This window comes from Apteryx rowi, unplaced genomic scaffold (assembly GCF_003343035.1).
Source record: "Apteryx rowi isolate R43461 unplaced genomic scaffold, aptRow1 scaffold_217, whole genome shotgun sequence".
Lineage (NCBI taxonomy): Eukaryota > Metazoa > Chordata > Aves > Apterygiformes > Apterygidae > Apteryx > Apteryx rowi.
The window spans coordinates 787,912-810,457 of NW_020448497.1; the positions used below are offsets into that span (position 1 = coordinate 787,912).

The 22,546-nt window shown below is 45.8% G+C and overlaps 1 protein-coding gene across 1 annotated transcript in view; it reads left to right on the top strand.

Moving 5' to 3' along the window:
- The first annotated feature begins 2,970 nt into the window (after nucleotides 1-2,970).
- ZNF703 (zinc finger protein 703) overlaps nucleotides 2,971-22,546 on the top strand; it is a 147,388-nt gene continuing 127,812 nt past the window's right edge. Inside the window, exon 1 of the mRNA XM_026064487.1 lies at nucleotides 2,971-3,015. Within this exon, the coding sequence (XP_025920272.1) occupies nucleotides 2,971-3,015 (45 nt within the window). The remainder of the gene's footprint in view (nucleotides 3,016-22,546) is intronic.

Consider the following 22,546-nt stretch of genomic DNA (forward strand, 5'->3'; position numbering starts at 1 on the left):
GAGGCAACAAGATTTAGTGTAGCTGTAGATTAGTGTCGAAGGGATAATTACAGCTGAGCTCCCGTTTCCAAACGGCACGTCGGCTGCCGCGGCGAGCCGGCAGGACCAGCGCTGAGGCTCCCGCCCCACGACCGGTCGGGAGAGGCTCCTGGAAGAGGTCCTCTTCGGCTCCGCACCCGGGGATTGCAGCGGAAAGGTCAGGCGCTGACTTATCAGCATAGACAAAATCCCTTCCTATAATGTATGTGTTTATTCTCAAATTAAATATATTAATGTATTATTTGTTCTTAAAATGTCATTCAATAGATAGTAGGCTTAGGTTTCCTGGCAGACCTTTGAAGCTTAAAGAGTAATGTAATAATAGTACATTAATCCATAAGCTACACAGTCATCTCCCAGCAGACCCTAAAGCCCAGAACTGGCTCCGAAGCACTGAATTTGCTGCATCTGTTTCTAGGAATTTCCGTGTAACAATAGTGGACTTGTTGGAGTCCACTCTGCCAGTTCCAGCATGAAATGCTGCTTTTCTCCCACCCATCTGTTCGGCATTAACATTTGGGCACCTGTATATGGTGTTTCTGGGGGCAAAGGCAGGTGTCCGTCCCTCCGACGATGTACATCTCCGTGCTGCTAAAAGAGGGGTGGGCTGGAGGCACCAAATCCTGTGTCCCCGCTGAGAGCAGGTCTTCGGAGCCAAGGTTTGGTTTGGGCCAAGCCCCAGTTTAAGCTGGAGGAAATGCTACATTTGGACTTTTCCCCAGGCTGAATTCTTGGCACAAGCAAATCTTCTTTTGGAAAAAAAATTCTTGAAAGAATGTCTCCATCTTTTTCTCCAAATCATCATCCATCTATCTGTCTGTCTGTCTAGAGATGATAGCTTGAGAGCTATCTAAATGCCAAACCTGATGTTTTGGAGAACTTGGAATCCATCTCTGAACTGCTCTGATTTTAATTCTGCAAGTCTTAATATTTGATTGACAAATACAGCTAAACAATCCATCACAGTTGCCTTATCTAAAAAATGTTAACCTTTTTTCTGTTTATGGAACACGCACATGTGGAACATGTTTTTCTTTCACTGTCTATTTATTCCAATTTATTCAGAGCACTTTTATTTTGTAGTTTTGTACTGGTTTTGCTTGTGCTTCCCCTCTTCACATGACACACCTTTCACCTCTGATTGCTGGAAAAAAAGGGTTGCTTGCAAACTATCTGGGACTGAGTGTGAAAATAGGTTTGAAAAAGAAAAAGGATCTTGGAAAAATCCCAGCGGAAGGAAAGGTTGCACTTTCTGCCCATACCTTCTTAGACATCAGAGACTGCCCATGGAGCTAGGTGCTACCCATGGTAAAGTCCTCCTTTGAAGCCTGTGTTCAGCCCTGGCACAAGGGATGGAGCAACTGAGCGCTCGCTCCAGTGCCCACAGGAAGARCTGTGGTGGTTTATATTTATGCAGTCTGGACAGTGTGGGTTTGGTCTGTGATTGGAGCTTCTAGATGCTACCGGAGAGGTCGTAATGATTATTAGGCTCATCTTCAAGCCTTTTAAGATAAATTGGAATCTTCTGTTTCAAGCAACCGTGTTGGGCTGCTAACACTGCAAGAATATTTGACAAAAATTGATGTTGAGATATGCTCACCACTGTGGAAGTTATCACTAGTAGGGTTGGCAATTATTAAATTATAATTATTGCTATAATGATAATAAAAGCAATGTTTGTTAATTGCTAAGGCAAATTAACAGCTTTTGCAATGTCACATTTGGGGGGAAGCTCAACAGACTGGTGATGCTGAAAGAGTTAATGGCACCACAGAGAGCTGAGCTGGGAAGGATCCATGCTATTTCACTCTACTGCAAGCCTTTCCTCATCCCTGACCCACCCAAAACAGCTCCTCTGCTCTTTACAGGAGAGCTTCAGCTCTGCTTACAAATGGCAAATATGAAAATAAATAACTGTATAAATGAGTAAGTTTGGCAGGAGGGAAATCCCTCCCCTCCCCAACTTCCCAGAACTTCCTTTTCCTTCCCATCTTGCGGGCGAGGCAGAGCAACCCACGGCTCCGCGTAGCATCTAAACGCTTCCCACGCTGTTTGCTCTCCACGAGGGAAGGAGCAAGGGCGAGTTTCCCTGTCGGAGGGGCACCACTCTCCTCCAGGAGGAGGGGGGAGGATTTCCTGGTGTAACCCTGGATCACAGAGCCATAAAGGTCGCTGAGAGAACATGCTGGGATCCTTCTCTTCAGCTCTTGTAATGGTATTAGCAATGACTGTTTCTTACTCAATCATACTCCCAAAGGATTTTCAATAAACTTTTTATGTGCCATAACTGTTACATTAAATAAAGCTGAAAGTATTGAGTAAACTGACTGTAAATCACTTTAGATGCCTTGGAATTACATTAAGTGTGAGAATTATGGATCTTTTGCTGCTTGCAGAAACAGAGAGACRACAGAGCCAGAAATTTTTATGCTGCCAGCCCTTCTGAAGGCTTTTTTAATTATTTTTTTACACCATGCAATAGGCTTCTCCTCCTGTAAATGGCTTGTTCAGGGACATGTTGGGACCAAGTGCCATCCCCATGGTGTAGGATCCTATGGTGCCAGTGGATATTTTCTCTTCCTATCAAGCTGGGTTGGTTTTCTCAGTCTGGAAATTCTAATTAAATGCTGGGGTAAGGTTACTGTTAGCAGAGCTGAACAGCCTGCAGAGTTTTATTGCATCAAGAGTGATTTTCCATTGGTAACCTGACAGCCAATACTTCATCAATACAGATATTTATTTTGATATAAATAAATGCTGTGCAAAGATCTTCTGTCTCTACTCTTTAGGCACCTCAGATGTAGCCTAAATGTACATCGCAATTAATACCCTACAGACAGGCATGCAATTTAATAAAAGCAGCCACAAGTGCCCTACATTACATAATAAATGAGCTTCTCCCCTCCTCTTTGCGTGTTGCCCCCTCACAGGATGTCCCACTCACCTTTCACTATCCACTGTCGACTGGGAGATAAGGTGAGCTTTGGAACATGCAATATATATTTTGGAGCAAAGGGAAGAGCAAAAGGGGGAGAACAGTCAATCAGRTTCCCCTCCATACTGCCCAGGCCTCACGAATCTCTTGTTATAACCTCCTCTTCCCATACGGCTATATGTCAGGGATTTTAGACGTTCCAGCCTGGTCAGGGCCCCTCTCAAGTTCAGCGCAATCAGGCAAACCTGATACATCCTCACCCACTCACCCTGTGTACATCGTACCCACCAAAGCCGGGGGGGGGTCTCAGCAATGCAGTAAGAGCATCAGCCCCAGCATATCCCAAACAGGCTGGAATGAACGTCTCTCGTTAGGTGTAGGAAGTGGGAAATGAAGAGCAGTGGTGTGGGGAGATTTTTGTTTTTGTGTGTTATCATCACYGCTGAATTAGGAATCTAACTCTCCAAATGAGGCAAGACAAATGGCAGCCTGGCTGGAATCCAGCGCGGAGCACTAAGGAACGTGTTTGTCTGCATGCGTGAGAGAGAGAGGACGAGGGAGAGAGATGGATGCCTGGCTAGAAAAGCTGGTCTGCGTTCCTAGCAGAAGCATGGCAAATCAGAGACTCTTGCAAGCCAACATCCTGATGAGGAAATAGTTAGAAAAAGGCTCCCAGTGGGAAAACCTTCTGTTTTGCTGATCTTGTAAATCAGCTGAATTCAGCATGTCACAAGCACGTCTTACAATACACAAGACAATGCCCAGATTTTTGTAGTGCAAAAGCATATTAACCTTTGTGTACTCTTGCCGGGTTTCGACAAAAGATGTCTGTTAAGAACTGCAGGACTCATTGTAATTGCTTGCCATGTGGGTAAATGATCCAGAGCTGTGTGAAGATAAGAAGAAATTGCTAAAGGCAAATCACCTGGGTTTTATTATGCTTGCCCTAAAAATAATTAGCATGGCCTATGAAATCATACTGTGAGGGGGTTTGTTTTAGAAGGAAACTGTAACCTATATATTGTAGCTTTCCTTCTAGAGAGCTGATTTTTGTTATTGTGTCTTTTTTTTTCATTTTCTTTTTGACTACAGTGAATGACAAATGAACAAGCTCCTATTGCTCTGAGTAGCAACAAGGTGACTGGTTGCCAGCCTGTAAATCTGGTATCATCCCTCCTGAAGTCAAAGCTTGACCTTAAGAAAACTCTTTCCAGTTTCTCCAAGGAACATGTTCCTGTGCTGCTGGAGAATCCGGTTTGCCACAGGTAACACTTCTGACTTGAAATTATGGGTAGTACATTTGCCATTAGGCATAAAAATTTACCACTTCTTCTGAGATGAAACAGCTTTGCATGGGAGTGAAGTGATGTTTTTTTCTGTTTGCTGCATCTATCTGTAACCACAAAAATATCAAGGTCAGAACAGAAAGTAGGAAATAAAATAGCAACTGCATATAAAATTACGGGCTCGCTGTTTGTAAGTGCCAGCTACCCACAATTCAGTGTGAATTGCAGGTGATCAGAGCCTCTGAAATCCATTTGCGCATGTATAGTGTTGCCAATCCCAAACATGAAAGGCCCTGAGTCAGCCTTCTTAAAATCATGTGTTTTGGCTAAAATAATGACATTATTATTTAAAAAAAAAAAAAAGTGAATATGGGGTTCTATTTGCTTGAAGCCTTTAAGGTTTTTCAAGCTTTGCTCCACCAGCCTCTTTTCTGTGACAGGGTTTTGTTGTTGTTTTGTTTTAACCTGAGTGTATTGAAGGTGTCAGCAGCCCAGGTAGAGATAAGATTAATTTTATCAGTACAGAAGAGCCTGGAGGCTGCAGAGACCATTACACATGCCTAATGCTCCCCAGGCTCCCTCTGCAGTCTAATGGGGAGAGAAGGTCCTCCAAGGACCTCTGCTGCTGTATTACATCACCCACAAGAAGAATTCCTCTCCCATTGCTGACAGCATAAGGAGCTGAGAAGGAACTACCCTCCTAACTCAAACATCTAAGCTGTTTAAGCCCTTTCCAGGGTGATGCCTGGGGTTTCGGGTGGGCAGTTGCTCAAGGATTAACACCACCCTGCGTGCTCACCTACATCTCATCACTACTAATTCCCCATCTTCTTGGTCTCTTTGCAATTTTAAGACTGCAGTGCTGTTTCATTTCCTAGTATCTGCTGTAATCCTTGCATTATCCTGGAAAATTTTTTTTCATGGTTCAACTGATAACTTGTGTAGTTTTGCTGCGTGTTTCTCTATGGAGAAGATGAAGGGAAGAAGGGCTACTGCCTTAGAAAAGCCGACTCAAAAATGTTCAGGTATATTCCTGTTTGTGGGTTAAATGTTTAAGTATATTCTTTTTTGTGGACTAAAGAGCTTTCTCTGCTTGGAGCATCTCCCAGTCCTGGGACCTGAGATGTCTTCTCTGTCTGTGGTGATAATGCAGGGGAGTTAATGCTGGTTTTCTTCCCTCTTTCCCCCCTGCCCTTTTTCTCTTTGGCAATGCATTTGAAGGTTGGATAGRTTATAGTCCAAAAACATTGCTGTTTGCTTCGTTCTTCATAGCATTTAAGGTGAGTGAAGGAAAGGAAGAATTACATTGAATTGTGCTTCTAGTGACTCTCTACAACAGTATTTAGTGGCTTCTGCACTGGGTGGTTATTACTGTTTTTGCAATGTGACAACCATTTTTGCTTTGTTTTCTTTACTTTTGTTCACTTGTGGCAATAAATGCCTAGCTGGCCATCGTGCAGCTTGAAATCTTTGCTGTGGGTAAAGTTCATCTCTGTATCAAAAGCAGAAACAATAAGAAGATCCATAAGCCTTGTGTTTGTAGGGCTCAAGTACAACTTGTGTGGTGCCTGAGCTTGTGTTCATTGCACCCAGCGTTAGTAAGAGTTGAATGGTGCTTAGACCTGTTGCAAATGGATGGGACTCTGAAAGGAAGTACAAGTGAGTTTATTCTAGGGTAGATAGCTCTCAGCTAAGTTTATTTGAGCCCTATAAGATGTGAATGGTGGTGTATAGGTATTATGGGCCTCTTGAATTTCAGCTTTGTTTCAAAACTGAGAGGAGATCGGTGGCAGACAGCGTAACAGCAGCCAATGGCAAAAATTCCCATTAGCTTTTGGACAACTGGARTTTCAGCCGAACGTCTCTGGTACTGTTTCCTACCCTCTGTGCCGCCTTGCCTCACGCCTTGTGTTCACTGGGGGTGGCTGGGAGAGGGGTGGATGGGAGGATGGGGGCAGAGCTCTTAGCCTTTTCCTTATTCATGTGGCTTCATGCTCTGGCCATGATTGATGTGCTCCCCAGCACCTCTGCAGCCATTTGAGAGCTGTATAAGATCATATTTGTGGGTTAGGCTGGAGTATAGTACTGCAGCCCAGCAGCGGCACACACCTCAGGGCTGTGCTGCTGGGTATGGACTCCTTCTGGTTTTGGGAGCCCGCATGCAATGTGCAGTTTGTCACCAGGACAATTAGCTGTATCCAGCACGAGGGGCTGAGAACCACTGCACTGCGCCAGGTGTCATGACTCTCCAGATCCTCCAGAGCAGGACGTGTGCATGAGAGATGGGCCTCATGCACAAAGCATAAGATTTCAGAGGTGCAGTAATGGGATCTCTAAGCAGTGAATACTTGTGCTGAGCCCAAAGCTGGGCTGTGGATTGACTTAGTGCTTGCAGCCCTTGGGAGCCAGAGAGTTTTTGCTGAGATGGCTGATGCAGGGTAGAGTCTGGATGACGTTCTCATGCCACCATCAAGTGGCCAAAGGGCTGTGCCTTCCCTTTGGCTGGTTCTCTGAAACCCTCCAAGTACCACACGCTTACTCTGGCGTCTGCGGACCTCAGTGCCCTGTTATTGAAATTCCAGTGCCTCTCGGGCAGTTGTAAATGTCAGCAGTTGCTGCTGCACTTTCAGGGAGGAACAGGCTGTGATTCTTGGCAGGGCTGAGCCCAGCGCATTGCGACACAGTGAGGATATTCTTTCTGTTGGCCTGGCTTTGGGGACAGTGGAGTCTCACCCGCAGGCACCTTTAAATACTGGCTATGTACTCGGCAATATTCGGGGAAGGCAAGAGGATCTAGAGTGTGGGGATTCGGTGACACATTCACTCAGACTTTTCACAGAAGAAAGGTTCTGATGGATGGGGTACACTTGTCTGTTGCCAGYACTTGACGTGAAGGGCTATAAATCCAATGATTTCATCACTTGCTGGGAGCATTAGTATTCTGTGTTATTTATTACCATAGAATTTGGGTGAGCTACATGCAATTCCCGGTCTGGGCCTCTGTTTGCAGAGGGCAGCAAGCTTTCCGAGGTAGGTGGTGTGTATCTTGTGGCTCCTGGCCATCRGAAAATGTTGGTAGGCAACTAGTAGGATCAGGGAGGGTGGCTTCCCTCCCCTAGGTACAGGGGCCCTTGTCAGAAAGGCAGCACCCTGCTGTGACTCCAGGACTTCAAACGGAACATTTTGGGGTATTCTTTGCTGAGCCAGTTCAGGGATTTGTAACTTTTTGACTTTCAGTGATAGCTGCAGTCTGGATGCCTAAATAAACCGTTCAGATTTGGTGTGAACTGTTGGAGCTACTGGGTGCGAAGGATTTCTGAATATCTTGCCATTTGTTAGCCTGTGAGTCCTGCTTTAAATGTCAGTTCTGACCACCCACATTTGTGACTCTCTACAAACTAACCCCATGGGTGGGTTAGTGCTGAATAAGGGTTGTTTGTCTGTTTGACTCTACTTCCTACTGTGCCGGGTACTAAAATCTTCATCATGACTGTGAATAATCTGCAGACTCACTGACAGTATTAGATGGCTTTAGAATGGATTAAGCGAAGGAAGTTTAATCTATCATTTCTTCTCCAAAACAAAGTCAAACCATATTGATTCAGGCATTGTCCATTGTATATTTAGTTTGTAGTTAAACTGACGTTTCCATTCTCATCCTTCAGCAAACAGTAAATACATTTTCTTTTTAAATGGCTAGCCCCTATCTGCCCCTGCTGGGATGTTTCATATGTAGCAGACATGAAAATCTCTACCTGAGTTTTTTTAAAAAATCCGTCTCATAGGAAGGACATCTACTGCACACAGTTTTTTCCTAGGAATCCTTCTGTATTTGCTTTGTCCAGCCACTTTTTGAGCTTCCTTTTAAAGGTCATGAAGAGTCATAAAAACCCTTTCCCATTATTACACTTCTAAAGCAGTAGGTTTCATTCTGCAGTCACTTGGGGTTGGTTTATTAAACTGAGAGGTGAGTTCCTCTACCAATTAGTCATTCCAACGGTACTCACTAGAAAAACAGAAATACACTTCTCTGTAACTTGGATTGCATTTAAAATACGAAGAGCTTACTGAACATGCAGAAAAAGGCAGGCAGTGGCCTAGAAAGCATAAACCTAGGCTGTTGTTTTACATTTGGCTAATCCCAGGGTAACTTGAAATAACGTCTGTGCCCAGATCTAGGGCTAGAGAATGTGCTCTCCTTCGCAAATGTTGTGAGGTAGCTGAGACTGCAATAAAAGCCTGAAATTCAAATGATGACTTGACCCCACAACCTCACCCTTTAGTCATACAAAATCAGGCCAGAATCTTTCAAGGGTCCGAACTTTCCCTAAGGTCACCAGTACATCCTGTGTGTTGAAAGAAAATTCAAGAAAAATCTTAGTGCATTGCATCTAACATCCCAGGATGAGTCTAAACAACCTGCAGCTCATTCTGTGAGGTGCTACTCCCTATAAATTTCACAGAGCCATTAAGGACCAGTAAACAGAAACAAAAATTAGCCTGAATCTGGACCCAAACTCCCCAACTCAGGCTTATTGCTATGATAATAAATCAGCTCTTCTGCTGGATTTTTGACCATGAGTTTTTAGGCTTTTTGCAGTGGAAGGTCAGTATTGTTGCTCTGTTTTTCTCAGAGAGGGGTGAAGTAGGGAACTTGCATAACGGAGAATCCTGTCCTCTATCAAATGCCGACTCCATGCCCCATCTGTGGGCCTGCACAGCTAGGTTGCTGTTCAGATGCCAGTACATGGTGAGAAAATACTCAATACCTCTAAAATGAGTCAGATTTATTCCGAAGCTGAAAGGCTTTGGAGATGTGACTTTCAACGTGAAGATAGAAAGATTGATTTGGAACTGGTAGGCATTCTCTGACACAGGTCCCCCTGTGCTGCTCAATGCCTCTGAGCTCCAAAGTTTCAGAAACAATGCTAGCTCCGACTCTAGCAAGGGAATCCCTTTCCCTGCTGATTATGTATTTTTCTGCAGTATAACATTGTAAGAAAGGCATTAAATTATGTAAACCACAACAGTGCCTGGTCATTATAGCCCTCAGTGACTTGGAGGCACTAAAGACAATGTGATGTAGCTGTGTAGTTTCCACACTCTGGATTTGTATTATTAAATACCAGAATAAATAGTCATTTCAAACCCACATCATTTGTCAACTCTTGAGTTATAGCTGCTTTGGTAACTTAGACACCCTCTTTTTCTGCCAAGTTCCCATGCTCTTTGTTTTGAATATGTATAATTTTATGTGTTTGGACTTAAATAACTTCTGCTGTTTCTCCCAGATTCCTCCTGTGCTAGAACCTGCCAGACCCCTTCTAGGGTGGAACAAAGGCAGAGGGACTTCCAAATAGGATAAAAAGAAGCGTGTGGGGGGAACAGGGACTGTGTTCTTGAGAAACAAACTGACATTGTTCATCTTTTTTTAAAGGAACTGGAAAGTCATGCAGAAATTGAATCAACTTTGCTGTTAACTTTGGTGACAAATCTTGGAAATGTGTGTCTTTTCCATGAAATGCCAGTGGCTTTCTGGAGCTTAGCATCCACAGGCCATATTTACAAAGTAGTTTAGGACTTAAGAAGTGCCTAGATGCTAGAGCAATATACAAAAATTCCTAAACATATTATGCACCTGACTTCCATTTAAAAACAGTTTGTGCCAGGTGCCTCCCATCATCTAGATGCTTTTTAAAAATCCCTGTAGAAGTCTGTAAACCTCTTCAAGTATTGCATGCCAATATCCATTTAGACCTGTTTCACATGCATGAAATCAGGAGTTTGGCAACATCACTTAAACAAGTTCATTGTAGAAAAGGATGCAAAGGAAAAGTCCCCAAAGACTTCARCATTCTGTCAGTGCTCAAGGCAGATCTCCCAGAGTCTGTGCTAGATACTGAGCTAGCATAAATCAGCATAGCTCAGTTGGCTSTACCTGGAGCTCTGCTGATTTACACTAGGGGAAGATCTAAGATGACGTCTTTTGTGCTTCGAGCAGTGGTTGGAACTGGGATTAAGTCCTAGTGAGTTCCAGGTTGTCACAAGTTTCCTGAATCAAGCTATACCTGCCAACATTGCTGCTTGTATGATGTTGTTCATCTTAGCACGGGCCAAGAGGATGAACTTTTCAGACCCTTTTCAACAGCTGACAAAAGTTAATATAGGCAGAGGTGGAATTAGGGAAGATGCATCCCTAACTTCCCAGGGCTAGAGTTGTAAATGCACATTTGAAGTTACCCTCTGGACTTGGGTTTGGTTTTATGTCACCAAAATGCTGAAATACGGACTGTGGTAGCGATTCAGTTATCCTCTGTTATAGCCTTCTCCTGTCCCATTGCTGCAGATAAGGAAAACAACGGCCCACCCACTCTCCGAGGCTCCGCTGGCTCTGCGCTGCCCTGTAGCCCGGCTCAGCAGGGGGACCAGGTGTTTCCCAACACCTTTGAAGCTGACATGTTTAGTCTCGCACGTGAAAGGAGTTTGGCATGTCCTAACCACCGTTCAGCAGCCCCCGAGCACTGTGCTAGGTCATGACAGGAGGGTAATGGACCTGTGGGGGTAACGGGGGGCAACATGAATTAGGAGTAAGGAATAGCAGCATTTAGGGCTGACTAGAGGCTTAAAATTTTCAAARTCAGACTCGGGAAAAGTAGAAGTGATAGTTCCTTTTGGAAACATTCTGAAGACTCTGAACTGCCTGGGGAGGCTGGCAGCGAGGGCCTTCGGGGCTGTCTCTTAGCACTGACAGGCCCTGCTCCAGGACTGTCCTCTTGGTGAGAAACCTTGGAGCCAAGGCTCCCAGGCATGCTGGGGCCGAGCCACGCTGGAGAGCTGGCAAACTCTGCTAGATCCCTGCCTGCTGGTTTGTCAGCATTTCACTGAAACCAGCGTGTCCCAGGGAGCACTGCAGTGTGCCAGACTGGTATTTTCCTACAGAAGTGTTGCCTGGGAAAATTTCAAACTAGTTTCGTTGCAGAGCTGTGTAGTGAAGCCTGTGACACTGACAGATGGGAGACCAGCAGGGCAAGGCTGGGGTGCCGGGGCAAAACTCTGAAGTAATTCGATCTAGATTGATTTTTGTTTAGGGAGCGCTATCTGCACCATGTTCCAGGTGGTCTGAGCACAGCCGTCCCCATCACACACTTTCATTTCCTTTTCTGCCCTCTGGAGTCCCCAGCAGGAATCGGGGAGCTGATTTACCAGCACAGAACAAACCAGCAGATCTGCCCCAGCAGTGCCGGAGGACAAGGCAGATCACAGGCAGGCACAACAGGCGCTTAGGATGCAGTAAAGAGGCCGGAGGAATATCATGGGAGATCAAGGCAGTGTCTAAGATGTGAGCTACTCCCTTCTTCCAAAGACACCTTCTCTAGCTTGCTCTGCTCCCTTCCCTATTCCTCTGCCAGAGCTGGAGTCTTTTAAAAGAAACCTCTGAGGAATGCTAGATAATTATAGGGCAAGACAGGCCTGCAGTGTGGGCAAAAGTTATGGCAGCTCCTTAGTTACTCCTAAGTATTCCTCAGGTCTGGCACTCTTTGTTCTGCCTCAAGTATAATAAAGAGAATAGCTCTAAGGAGAGAGCTGAGCAAAACAAGGAGCATCCCTCCGCTTGTGTGATACAAACTTCCTGCCCCACAGGACAGGGAAACAGCAATATTCTTATTTTTATTTGCCATTTTGCCTGCAGCAGCTCAGCTAGTGTGGTTGTTGCTGTGCAACAATTCCTTCTAGCAGTGATCAGCTTTGCCAGAAACCTTTTGGAGGCTCGTTGCCTATTTTCAGTGTTTCCACTTTGCGAGGTACACGCTATGAGACTTCACTCGGGCTCGGAAGGACTGAACTTGGCGGGGTTTTGCCATCTCTGCCCACCGCTGAGAGTTAACTTCAGCTTCCCGTGTCTGTGGCTGGTAGCTGCTTTGCTCTGCAGCAGAGGTCACTGTACAGCCAGGATAACAGCACAGCACTAGGAGCGCGCACTGCTCTTGGGGACAACCTGCCCTTCCTGGGAAGTGCACGAGGCTGAGTCGAGCTCCCATGCTTCCTTTGGTCACCCTGCTGCTGTCCAGGGGCGCTTCCCCAGGAGGGCCACGTTGGGACRAAGGCGGCCAGCTAGGGAGAAAACTTCCATCCACCCCCTGGAGAAACATGTGTAAAGGCAGTAGCTCTGCCAGCGCGCAAAGTACAGTTGACAAGTGCTGTCAGCCACGCGTTGATAGTGTGCCAGGCCTGCGGTGAGGGCACAGGGCAACACTCGAGGCAGCGGAGTACAGGCCTCTCGGAGCTGTACTGTATATTGAAAAAACACAGGCTGGAGACGGAGCTAGGATGCCGGGTATCCTACACTATCACCCTGAGAGCTAGGAGAGTGGGTTTTTTYTTCCCCCTCTGCACCTCCATTTCTTCCTTTATGAGCTGGAATATAATGCTGTTAGTGCCTGCAGGATCACCAAGTATTTCAGATTTTTAAATGTAAAAGCAAGCCCCGCTCAGTACCAGTAACCCCACCTGCCACCATCCCAGTAACAGGCTGAGCCAGACAGGGAAGATCTTTCCATCACAAGCCCATCCATTTGGAGCCCCCAGCTGGGGACAGGAGATGTGGCTTGGTGAGCTACCTTTCCTGCCTTATGCTGATGCCAGAATGGGATAATGCCAACATCCATCCTGGAGTGCTGCTTTTAAGAAGCACTTCCAAAAGCTGAGTGCTAAATAATAGGGCCGTCTGGAGTTAGAGCTGCAAAATAACTCAGTCCTTAAAATGAGCTCGGTGTATTGGGTATGTCTTGGAGGCTGAGCACTTCTGACAGTCTGGCTGATCTTGAAAGTCCTGGGCTCCTCTGAAAACTGAGTTCTGCCACTACAGTGTGGCTCACACGTGGAAGGGCCACGGCAGACAAAGCCATCGCAGGAAAGGCATTAGAAACTCTTGCCACCTCTGTGTGGAAAACCAGTCTAAAACTAATAGTTCTTTGGGTACCAGAACTACAGAAACTTGTCTCCTGTTGAATTTTCCTGTTGATTTGGGTTTTCTGGATGACTTACAAGCTTCATCTGAACCTTGTGTCCTGACTGGGACTCTGTTTATACTGAATCTTTGGTGTTTAATAATACATAGGCTCACACTACTATCTTTTTGCTGTCAGGACATTCATACCCTGATCTTCTCCCCCTCTGTTACTTTTCTTGAAACTTAATGATCTTTGAGACCTGTAGCTCTGCTGACCCCACACACTTCCTTATCAAAGTTAGTTCAAATTTTCCAACAGGTGCAAAAGTCCTGGTAGGTTCACCATGACCATGTAAAACTTCTGCCCATTAGTGAACAAGGGGTGAAAAAATTTCTTTTGGTGCCTAAAATAGATGTGTATTTAGTGTTCTGATCCTGAAAGCCTACATCAGCTGAACGCTGAAGAAGAATGAACACCACATGCACCGTCCTCGTCTAACCAGGTGCTATTTTACAGAGGTAGGGTATGTGCAGCACACAGCTGAGCCCAAACCCACTGCTGAAACCAGGCAACCTTCCACCAGCCTGCCTGGAGGGGCTCAAAATAACCTGGCTTTGGTCTCTGTGCTCGGGGTAAGCAGCACCCTACAGGCATCCAAAGCTTCCCATTATTTGTTGTTATTGTTTATTTACATATTTATTGGGAAAACACTGAAGATAGATGGATAATGTAAAGTTAAGCAGCAAATTGCAGGGCTTCTGCCTGGCTAGAGAACATGGGGCACAGCCTTCCTAACCTGTAATATAAGTCCCTAATGGGCAAGGAAAATTATTTTGCCTTCCACTAAAGGGGCAATTTTCTGATCAGCTCTCATTTTGATGCATGCAGAGAGGAAAGAGCAGAAGAAGAGAAATATATATTAAAAAAAAAAAAAGAAAGAGGGAGAAAGAAAGAAACACTTACGCTTTAATGGAAGCTCATTTTTGTAAAGTACCCTAGTGGCCCCCGTGGGCCCAGAGAATTAAACGCTGTCATTCATAGCTTGAAAGCGGAGCCATCCAGTTTGCAGACACCTGTCATAATTAAACTAATGGCTCTGAAAATGTGCCTTGATATTAAATCTATCTTCCACCGAGGAGCAGGGCTGATTAAAACCGCTGTTTGACAGTTAATGATGAACCTCTCGCTTGCTGAGCTCCGTAACTGGAACAGACCGGTTCATCCTCCCTCCCCTCGACGAGCCCTTTCCCGTATCCCCCTCCCCTTCTGCCACAAACAGCATGACTTCTCCTCAGGTCCTGTCCTACGGGCAGTGAGAGATGGACAGTGCTAAGGCTCTCGGCGAGATGCCAGGCTGGTCAATGCTTGTCACGGTTTTGGGCCGCGACTCCAGCATACGGTTAGTGGCAAGAGAGGGCCCCACGCGAGGAGAGCGGTGACTCTGCAAGGGCTGACTTGCCATTTGTTGTGCCTTCCACAACGGCTTCTGGGTGCTAGACGAGGAATGTCCCATCTGCAGATTTTCAGATCCTGACACTCCCAAATGCATGAAATGTCTCCCCACATTGATGGGGCATTGCACATCTCTGTCTCCTTCTCTGCCTCATCAGTGCAACTAATAATTGCATTYGTGCCATGCACCCAAACGAAAAAAGACTAATGAAAACCTGTCTGCGTTGCATGCTCTAAGCCTGTCTCTACCTTGGACGTTGTGGGGCTATGCAACCACTGATAACTCAGAAAATGCTGCATCATATCCTTCTGCCCAGAAGCCCTGTCTGGGCTGTGTATCCGTGAGAGCTCAGCAAGCCCTTCTGTCAGTACTAGTGCTAGATACTTGGCATCAAAGTAGGGATCTGTCTTGCTCCTGAGTTCATCAGCTGCTCATTCCCCTCAAAGGTGTCAGAACCTGCTTCTGACATCACAGCTCGTTGCCAGGGCAATGGGTTTGCTGTTGTGAAACCAGGATTATTATAAAGCAGAGAAAGAAGAGTACTTAAGGAACAAAATCAGTGTTTACTGGAAATGTCTCCAGTAACAACTATTTGGTACTTCTAAATATGTCTCTAGATATACTGGTCCAACAGCACCTCAGAAACCCATCAAAACAGTTATCTCCCCTTCTCTTCTTCTCCACTTGCTGCTAACCTCATCAAGGACAAAAACTAGACGAGCTGTAAAGACTGAACTCCCTCTTGCCCCTGCAGGTGGTCCTTTTTGACACTCATAAACCACAGCAATGATCTCAGTGTGAGATGCCCAGATAGACACAGTAATCCCCAAGCAATTGCAGAGCTAATCAGACACGGCCCCAGTAATTAGTGTGACACGAACTCTGCAAAGTTCAGATAAGCATCAGCAGTTACAAGCGGCATTTTTTATTATTTGCTGGGTTTCTTAATCTCTAGGTATTTTAATTCCCCAGCTATACAATGGAGATGATAAAACTTCCTTGTCTGCTTTGTTTTAATTGATGGTGAGCTCCTTGGGGCATGGACCGTCTCCCTCTGAAGGCACGCACGGTGCCCAGCAACAAGACCCATCTTTGGGGCATCGATATATTGCCATTATACAAATAACTAACTGTATTAATGAGTGAGGATGCTAAAGAAATGGTGAGGGGTCCTTTAATATATATGTGGAAGAAGACCCACTTGTTGGAGCTGCCTGATGACAGAAGCCTGCTCTGCAAGTGCCTCACACTGACATCCAGCCAGGCTCCTATCTGACTATCATTAGCTTTCTTACCCAGCTCTAATGCCATCCGCTGCCACAACAGTAATTACCAGGAGATTAGGCGGCATTAAGCACTCTTTAATTTGACACATTGCAATGATCTCCATTCAGCCTTTCTGCTCGAATAACTCTCCATAAATATTTTGTGAGGCTACCAAAATAAACAGAGGCTCGGTTGTTTGCACAGCTGAGATCTTTGCAGCTTTCAAGAACCCAGGTAGCAAAGCTGAGGGTGGCACCAGGGGCACAGACAGGAACTGCATGGTCAGTTGGGTGTGCGAAAGCATCAGGGAGTGGGGAAATATCCTTGTACAGCAAAAGTAAAAATAATAATGATAATATATGCCTCACCCCGATGGCAATTTAATAGGAAACATTTTTTTAAACAACAACCCAATAAAGAGAGATGGGTATTTATGTAAGAAGTGGCTGCATTAGGAGAAATAATAATTACACTGGAGTTGTGTTCTCTTTTTTTTTTTTTTTGGTGTGCTATTAGCCTAGACATTATTCATTAAGTAATGCAATGGAAAACCACTGTTAATACAGCAATAAATCCCATGGGGCCCCATTGCTTCTGAGATAGGATCATTTGGTAATTACAGTGCATTAGAAGTTCAATATTCTTTCATTTTTTTCCCCTCTGCTCCTTGCCTGGATGAGTGGTGGGCTATGAAGGCATGTGCCGGGAGGATTTACTGTAAACACATTGCACGCTGCTCCACGTGGCGCTCCTGCACCTGGTGCTGGCTCATTAGGGCCTGAGCTCTGAGCCACACAGGCATGGAGATGCGCATGAGCAAGGCGAACCGAGCGGAGCAGCAGGGAGAGCGTGCAGGGGAGCCTGCCGCAGCMTGAAACAGCGGTGCACGGGCTGCTGCCCCAGCCGGGGGGCCAGCTTCTCTCTGTTGACTAAAGAAGGAGCCCAGGGCAATGATGCTTTTGGGGGGGGCTCCTTAGTTCTCTAGTGGGGATAGCGTGAATTTGGGCCCTCAAGCTTGCATCCTTCTTTATGGGCAGTGTCTCTTCTTACTGCATGAGTAGTGGAGGATCAAGGACTTGGGAACGAAGAGAGAGATGGCTAGGCCAGGGTGAAGATGAACCAAAGACGGGATGAGAGAACTCGTGGCAGGTTAYTAGCAAGGTCTTGGCTAAAATAATTGTTACTTTCAGGAACCTGTTGCAGAGGCCCACAAATACGGGGCTAGGAGGAGATTGCCCATCTACCGTTCCCCCAAGCCATGGAGCCTGGTGCTCCTCAAAGCACCAAGCGCAGGGCCTGGGGAGCAGCTCTGTGTTCATTACAGGGGTGATGCTGCCTTTGCGCAGAGGAAACTCCCCTGCCTTTATAAGGCAGCTGCTGTTAAACAATAGGGAAATCTATTGGCTGCCTTAACAGATGCATCTTCCCTGAGCGCTAAGTAAACTGTCTCCATTTGCAGTGTCAATACTGGCTCCGAGTCTTCCCTGTTCTTCAAGCAGCCCTCACCAGCCCGTGGCCAGCTGCCGCCTCTGGCTCCTGCGCGCAGTGAAAGCTGTCAATAGACGTGTCAATAAGATACTGGGGGCTATTGATTGGCATAGGCATTTAGGGGTCACTGGTCGATAGGAACTCTCATCAAGAGATGTAGGAAATGAGTGCTTTCAAATACAGGCAGCAAAGTGAGACTCCCTGAGGAGGAATAATACAACTCAATTTTCCCTATCCTGTTGCTTTGTCAATTTGCCCAAGACTGGAGAAGGTGGTGGCAGCAGGAGCAAGAAGAGAGGGGGAGGAGAGGGAACAACAAATCCAAGTGTTTGACTGAAAACATCTTGGAGGCTGAAAAACAACTAGCCACAATCCAACCGCAGGCTGACGCCCAGCTCGGTGCGGGATGGGAAGGGCAGGAAGGTGAGCAGGCTCAGCAGGAGCAGCTCTGCCTGGGATGTCCAGCTGGCTCACCCCAGAGGAGCACAGAGGCAGGCAGCGGGATCCATGCTGTGGCAGGCACGGTTTCCGTATAACCTGTGCTGGTTAAGATCTTGTCGTGGCCGCACAACGCGCGTGGTAGCCTGGTAGCTGGAAGTGGGGAGTGTTCGGTGAACGTAAACAGCCAGACCACCCTCCTCCGAGCAGCACCGGGGCTGCTTGCCGGGCTGTCGCTCCATATTGCTTAGCACTCTGCATTCCTCATGAGCGCACCGTGCTTTGCCAACGCAGGCATGCAGTGTAGGCCCTTCATTTTTAAAAAATAGTAAATTGAAGATTGGGGTTTTGAGAATCTGGGGTTTACTCTGGGCCCTTGAGCAGCTGCAGTATTGTTACTGACCAGCACAACAGCCTTCCTCCACCTTCCTCTTGCTCCCTCCCGCTTCTGCTTTAGAGGAACCGCTAGCAGCCATTGAACCTGGATGGTGCTGGAACATCTGAATCTTAATCAATACCTGTGCTGCAGATACAAAGTGTTTGCTGTTGTTAYTCAGTTCTTGAAGCTACAGTCAGACAGCTACTGACAGCAGGAACCAAGCAGAGCTGGGAACAGTGGGTAGCAGAAGCTTGCAAGAGTCTTTCTATGTTCTGATGTCTCTAATTCTGATTGTGGTCATAACTTCTCACAGAGAACCCCATACACGTCTCAGCCCTGGAAGGGGTAGTGTAGAGAGACCCACTCCAGAGACAGCAAAGAGGCTCCCACTAGACTCATTTTTTGCTTTACTCTCTTGATGGCTTTTTTTCCCCACGGGATTCGGYGCCGTTCTGTCAGGCGGTGGGCTGCCACCCCTGCAGCGCTGCCGAACGAGGGCAAGCCACGCGGGAGCTCAAGAGTTAGCTTGTCTGCTAAGGGGTTGCATCAGGGCAGCTACTCTGATTGCAGTTTGCTGACACGGAGCCCAGTCCTTTGGTTGTCACAGGCCTGTAATATCGTGTTTGCAACCTGTATACTCGTGGGGAACAGACAGAAATAGCTAGATTGAAAAGGACAGGGCTGATGGAGATAACATTTTGAACAGGCCGGGGCGGAGTTTTTCTTTGTTTTCGTTTTCTGTGCTTTTTTGTCTCGTTGTAAGGCAGGTACAGACCACAGAATAAGAGGGTTTCCTGCTTTGAAGTGGCTACTCCGGAGGCAGTGACAGCCTCTGCCCTAGCATGGTTAAAGTAAAAGGCACAGTCTAAACTAAAACTAGCTAAAACCTCAGCTGAGGAATGAGCTTCACTCTGCTGGGTTCTTGGGTGCCTCATGTGGAAAGAGCAGMGGTATTACAAGAAATCGAGGCCCATGTAGAAGCAGCATAGGGAGATCCCTAAAACCCCATGCCTTGTGTCACGATGAGATTGTGTGATCCTGACACCGAGGTATTTGTGTTTTCCATCTTGCATGACATGTCCTTGCTGGATTCCAGCTTCCAGCCCAGACATATGATAGGTGATGGGGGCAAGCTGCAGCTACTCAGCATCGCTTCCAATAGCTGGTGGCCTGACTTTTTTCCTAAGTGCCATTGGATTGCATGCAAAAAGTCCTTTTCTCTGTACCTTGCCACTGGATGTTATTCTGTATATGATGGTATTGTTTTTCCCTCTCTGGTACATATAGATATTTTCCTGGCCCCACATGCCTCTCTAACTTGCTTCATTGCGATACTTTTTCAGGATTTTTTTTTCCTGTTCTCAGTTGCTCAGGGCCAGTGCTTGAAATTAAACTGTCTTTCTATGTGATGCAAATCAGATAAGAGAAACCAAATGAGCCCCATGTGTTCATCTGCAGAATCCTATTCTGCTAAAACTCATTCTACTTCATTCTGATCTTAGACAGATGTAAATCAAGAGGAACTTATTTTAAACTGATGTCAGCAGGAAAAAGCTCAGCAGAAATAACAAAAATACCATGCCGTGTGTGTTTATCACTCTTCAAGGTAAGATAAACTTTTAGCCCAATTGTGATTTGTCCTCTTGACTTCTCCTGGAAGCTTTCTCTGATGTTGTGCAGGCTTTAGTGCAATTCCCAGGAACACATCTGCAATATGAATGCAACTGTGCTGCTTGGTGGTATAACACCAGCTGAGAAGGAAGGGATGCAAGACATACTGAAAGTCTAAGGAAGGGGATATACAAAGCATAAAAATGCAAATATGTTTAGTTCAAGGCAGTCCAAGAGGCCACTTGTAATCTTCAACTTGGAGGTCCGGCTGTTAGCACAGCATGCATCCCCCATACAGGCGAATTACTCCTGTGTGTCTCTGCGGCGATATCTATACAGCCATGACGACGCAGGCTGGGGCTTGCTTTTTAGCCTCCGCTCTCCTGTCGTCCACACTGACTGCGCTCTGTCTGGCAGGCTGACCCCTGCCTGCAGTCAGCCAACTTGCTTTGCAGGCAGGAAACTTTCAGTATGGGGAGAAGGGGAAAGGGAGCGTATTCACATCCGAGCTCCCTGCCTCGAGGCRGTATGGGTGCAATCTCCTCGAGCCAGTGGGCCCTGCCAGCTCCACACCAGGGCTGAGCTCAGTTGCTGAGTATGATGTAGGTGAGTTACTGGCTCCCAAAGACAGGACCCAAACTGGCCTGGGAGCAGCAAAAATAATGGATCGCGTCTCCACGCAGTTTTTTTCTGTATGCCAAGGATCCCATCCTGCCCCCAAGGGCCATTTTAGCAGAGGGACCATGAGGACATGAGTATTTAGATATATTGGTGGCATGGCGATACAGTTGTGGCACCGCTTCCACAGCAGAAGTGGCACCAGCACAAAAGAGGAGGAAAAAAAATTGCAAGTAAATAAAAAGAAGCCCATTTGCAAATATTGTAAGGAATGCATGTTCTCATACGTGCTGCTATTAAGTCCGTTCGTATCATATCAGCAAACATCATGTCATCTTGGAGAGGTTCCTACTTATTTTTTTTTTCCTCATGAAATGTTTTTCACTGCCTGAGCGAATCAAAATGAATGTAAATGAGCTTTATTAAGTCAACCCCACACGGTGCTGTATTGTCAGCGTTTGTAGGCTGTGACAGGTTAGTTATTGCAGTTTGAAGGGAATGTCACCAGCACAGCAGTCTTCAGAAGCAACTTTTTAAAAGAATAATAATAATAACAACAACATTTCAGGACTATCTGTGATTTTTTGAGAAGCCACTTCACGGAAAGGTGCTAGAGAACATGAAATGTCTAGAGGGCATTTCCAAGCAGCCTCTGGAGCTTGCAAAGGCAACACGCTTTGTGTACAGTCGTGTGTGCGCAAAATCAGTGTTGGGGCCAGATATGGGCTCCAAAGTTATTTCCTCTTCTCTCCTGGTTTGCGTACAGTGCCAATCACCACGACATCTGGAAGATATCCATTTGTAAATATAACCCCATTGAGCTGTCTCACGAGTCTTGCTGGTCTTCGGTGAGCCAGTCTCATTATTTTTAGTAAATTACTTCGGCCTTGGCTATGCTACAGAAAACAAGTGGTAGCAGTAACATTAATTTAGTTATTTATTTAGATTTAAAATAATAGAGACACCCGTCCAAAACTCTAGGTGCCTTAACAATGTTAATTGTACAATAAATTCAATTCAATTACAAACTCAGCTTCATTAATCCCCTCGGTTCCATAGGACCACAGCCAGCTAGCTGCCGCTCTGCTATCGTTTAGGAAGCATATTCTCCATCTTTGCTTAAAACTTTCTCCAGTCTTTTGCAGCATATTTGACAAGTCATCAAATTCGGGTTATTTCTGACCAAGCAGGAGAGGCCTCATGGGAAATGCCCACTGATACGCTCATGGGGATCCGGTCTGAGTGATCTTTCCAAGCATAGCTTGCCATGACAGCAGGGGAGAAGTGAAGCCCAGAGAAAGGCTGGTGCCAAGTCATGTTATGACCAATAAGCATATCTATTCCTTACAAAAAGACCTAGAAACTGATGTCATCTTAAACTAGTGAGTCTATATTGCATAATCCAGCATCACACGGAAAAACTAGCTCTGTCTGAAAGAAATACCTATTAGTAAATTTTGTGGATGGGATGTCTCCAGAAATAAGGCTGGAAATCTTCCAGAAAAATTTAACTCCCACCAGTAAGCCAGATTTCTGAAAGTGTTCTTCTCCTATGCAGATATCCTGTTTCCACRGTGTTCAATACCTTCAAATTATACAAACTGCTGACAATTTTTGAAGGGATTAGCCAGAAACTTCTCAGTACCAATCTGTGGGTCAAACATGCATTTGGAAAGGCTGGACTTCTGTGGGGTCTTTTGATGGGAGCTGGGATATCTGGGTTTTCTACAACCGCTCTTAACTCATGAGCTCCTCATAATGTGGCCTGGAGGACTTTCAAATTTTTAGAGCCAAGACTATTTAAAATGGCTTCTAGAAACATGCTTCTTTTTTTTTTTTCTTTTTTTTTTTTTTTTTTTTTTTGGCCATCTGGAGCTGAGGGTTTGTAGGCAGCTGGAGATATTTTCCAGGTTAACAGTTCCTTACACTGTCCATTCCCTCTATTCCCTGTAAAATGTATTCCCGGTAGTTAGATTCTCTTCCAGCTTATTCTGCAGGAAGATCCTTTCAATTGGACCAGCCATGGGACTAGGATTTTTTTAGACAGCTTTTGAAACATGTAGGTGAAATCTATGAGCTGGT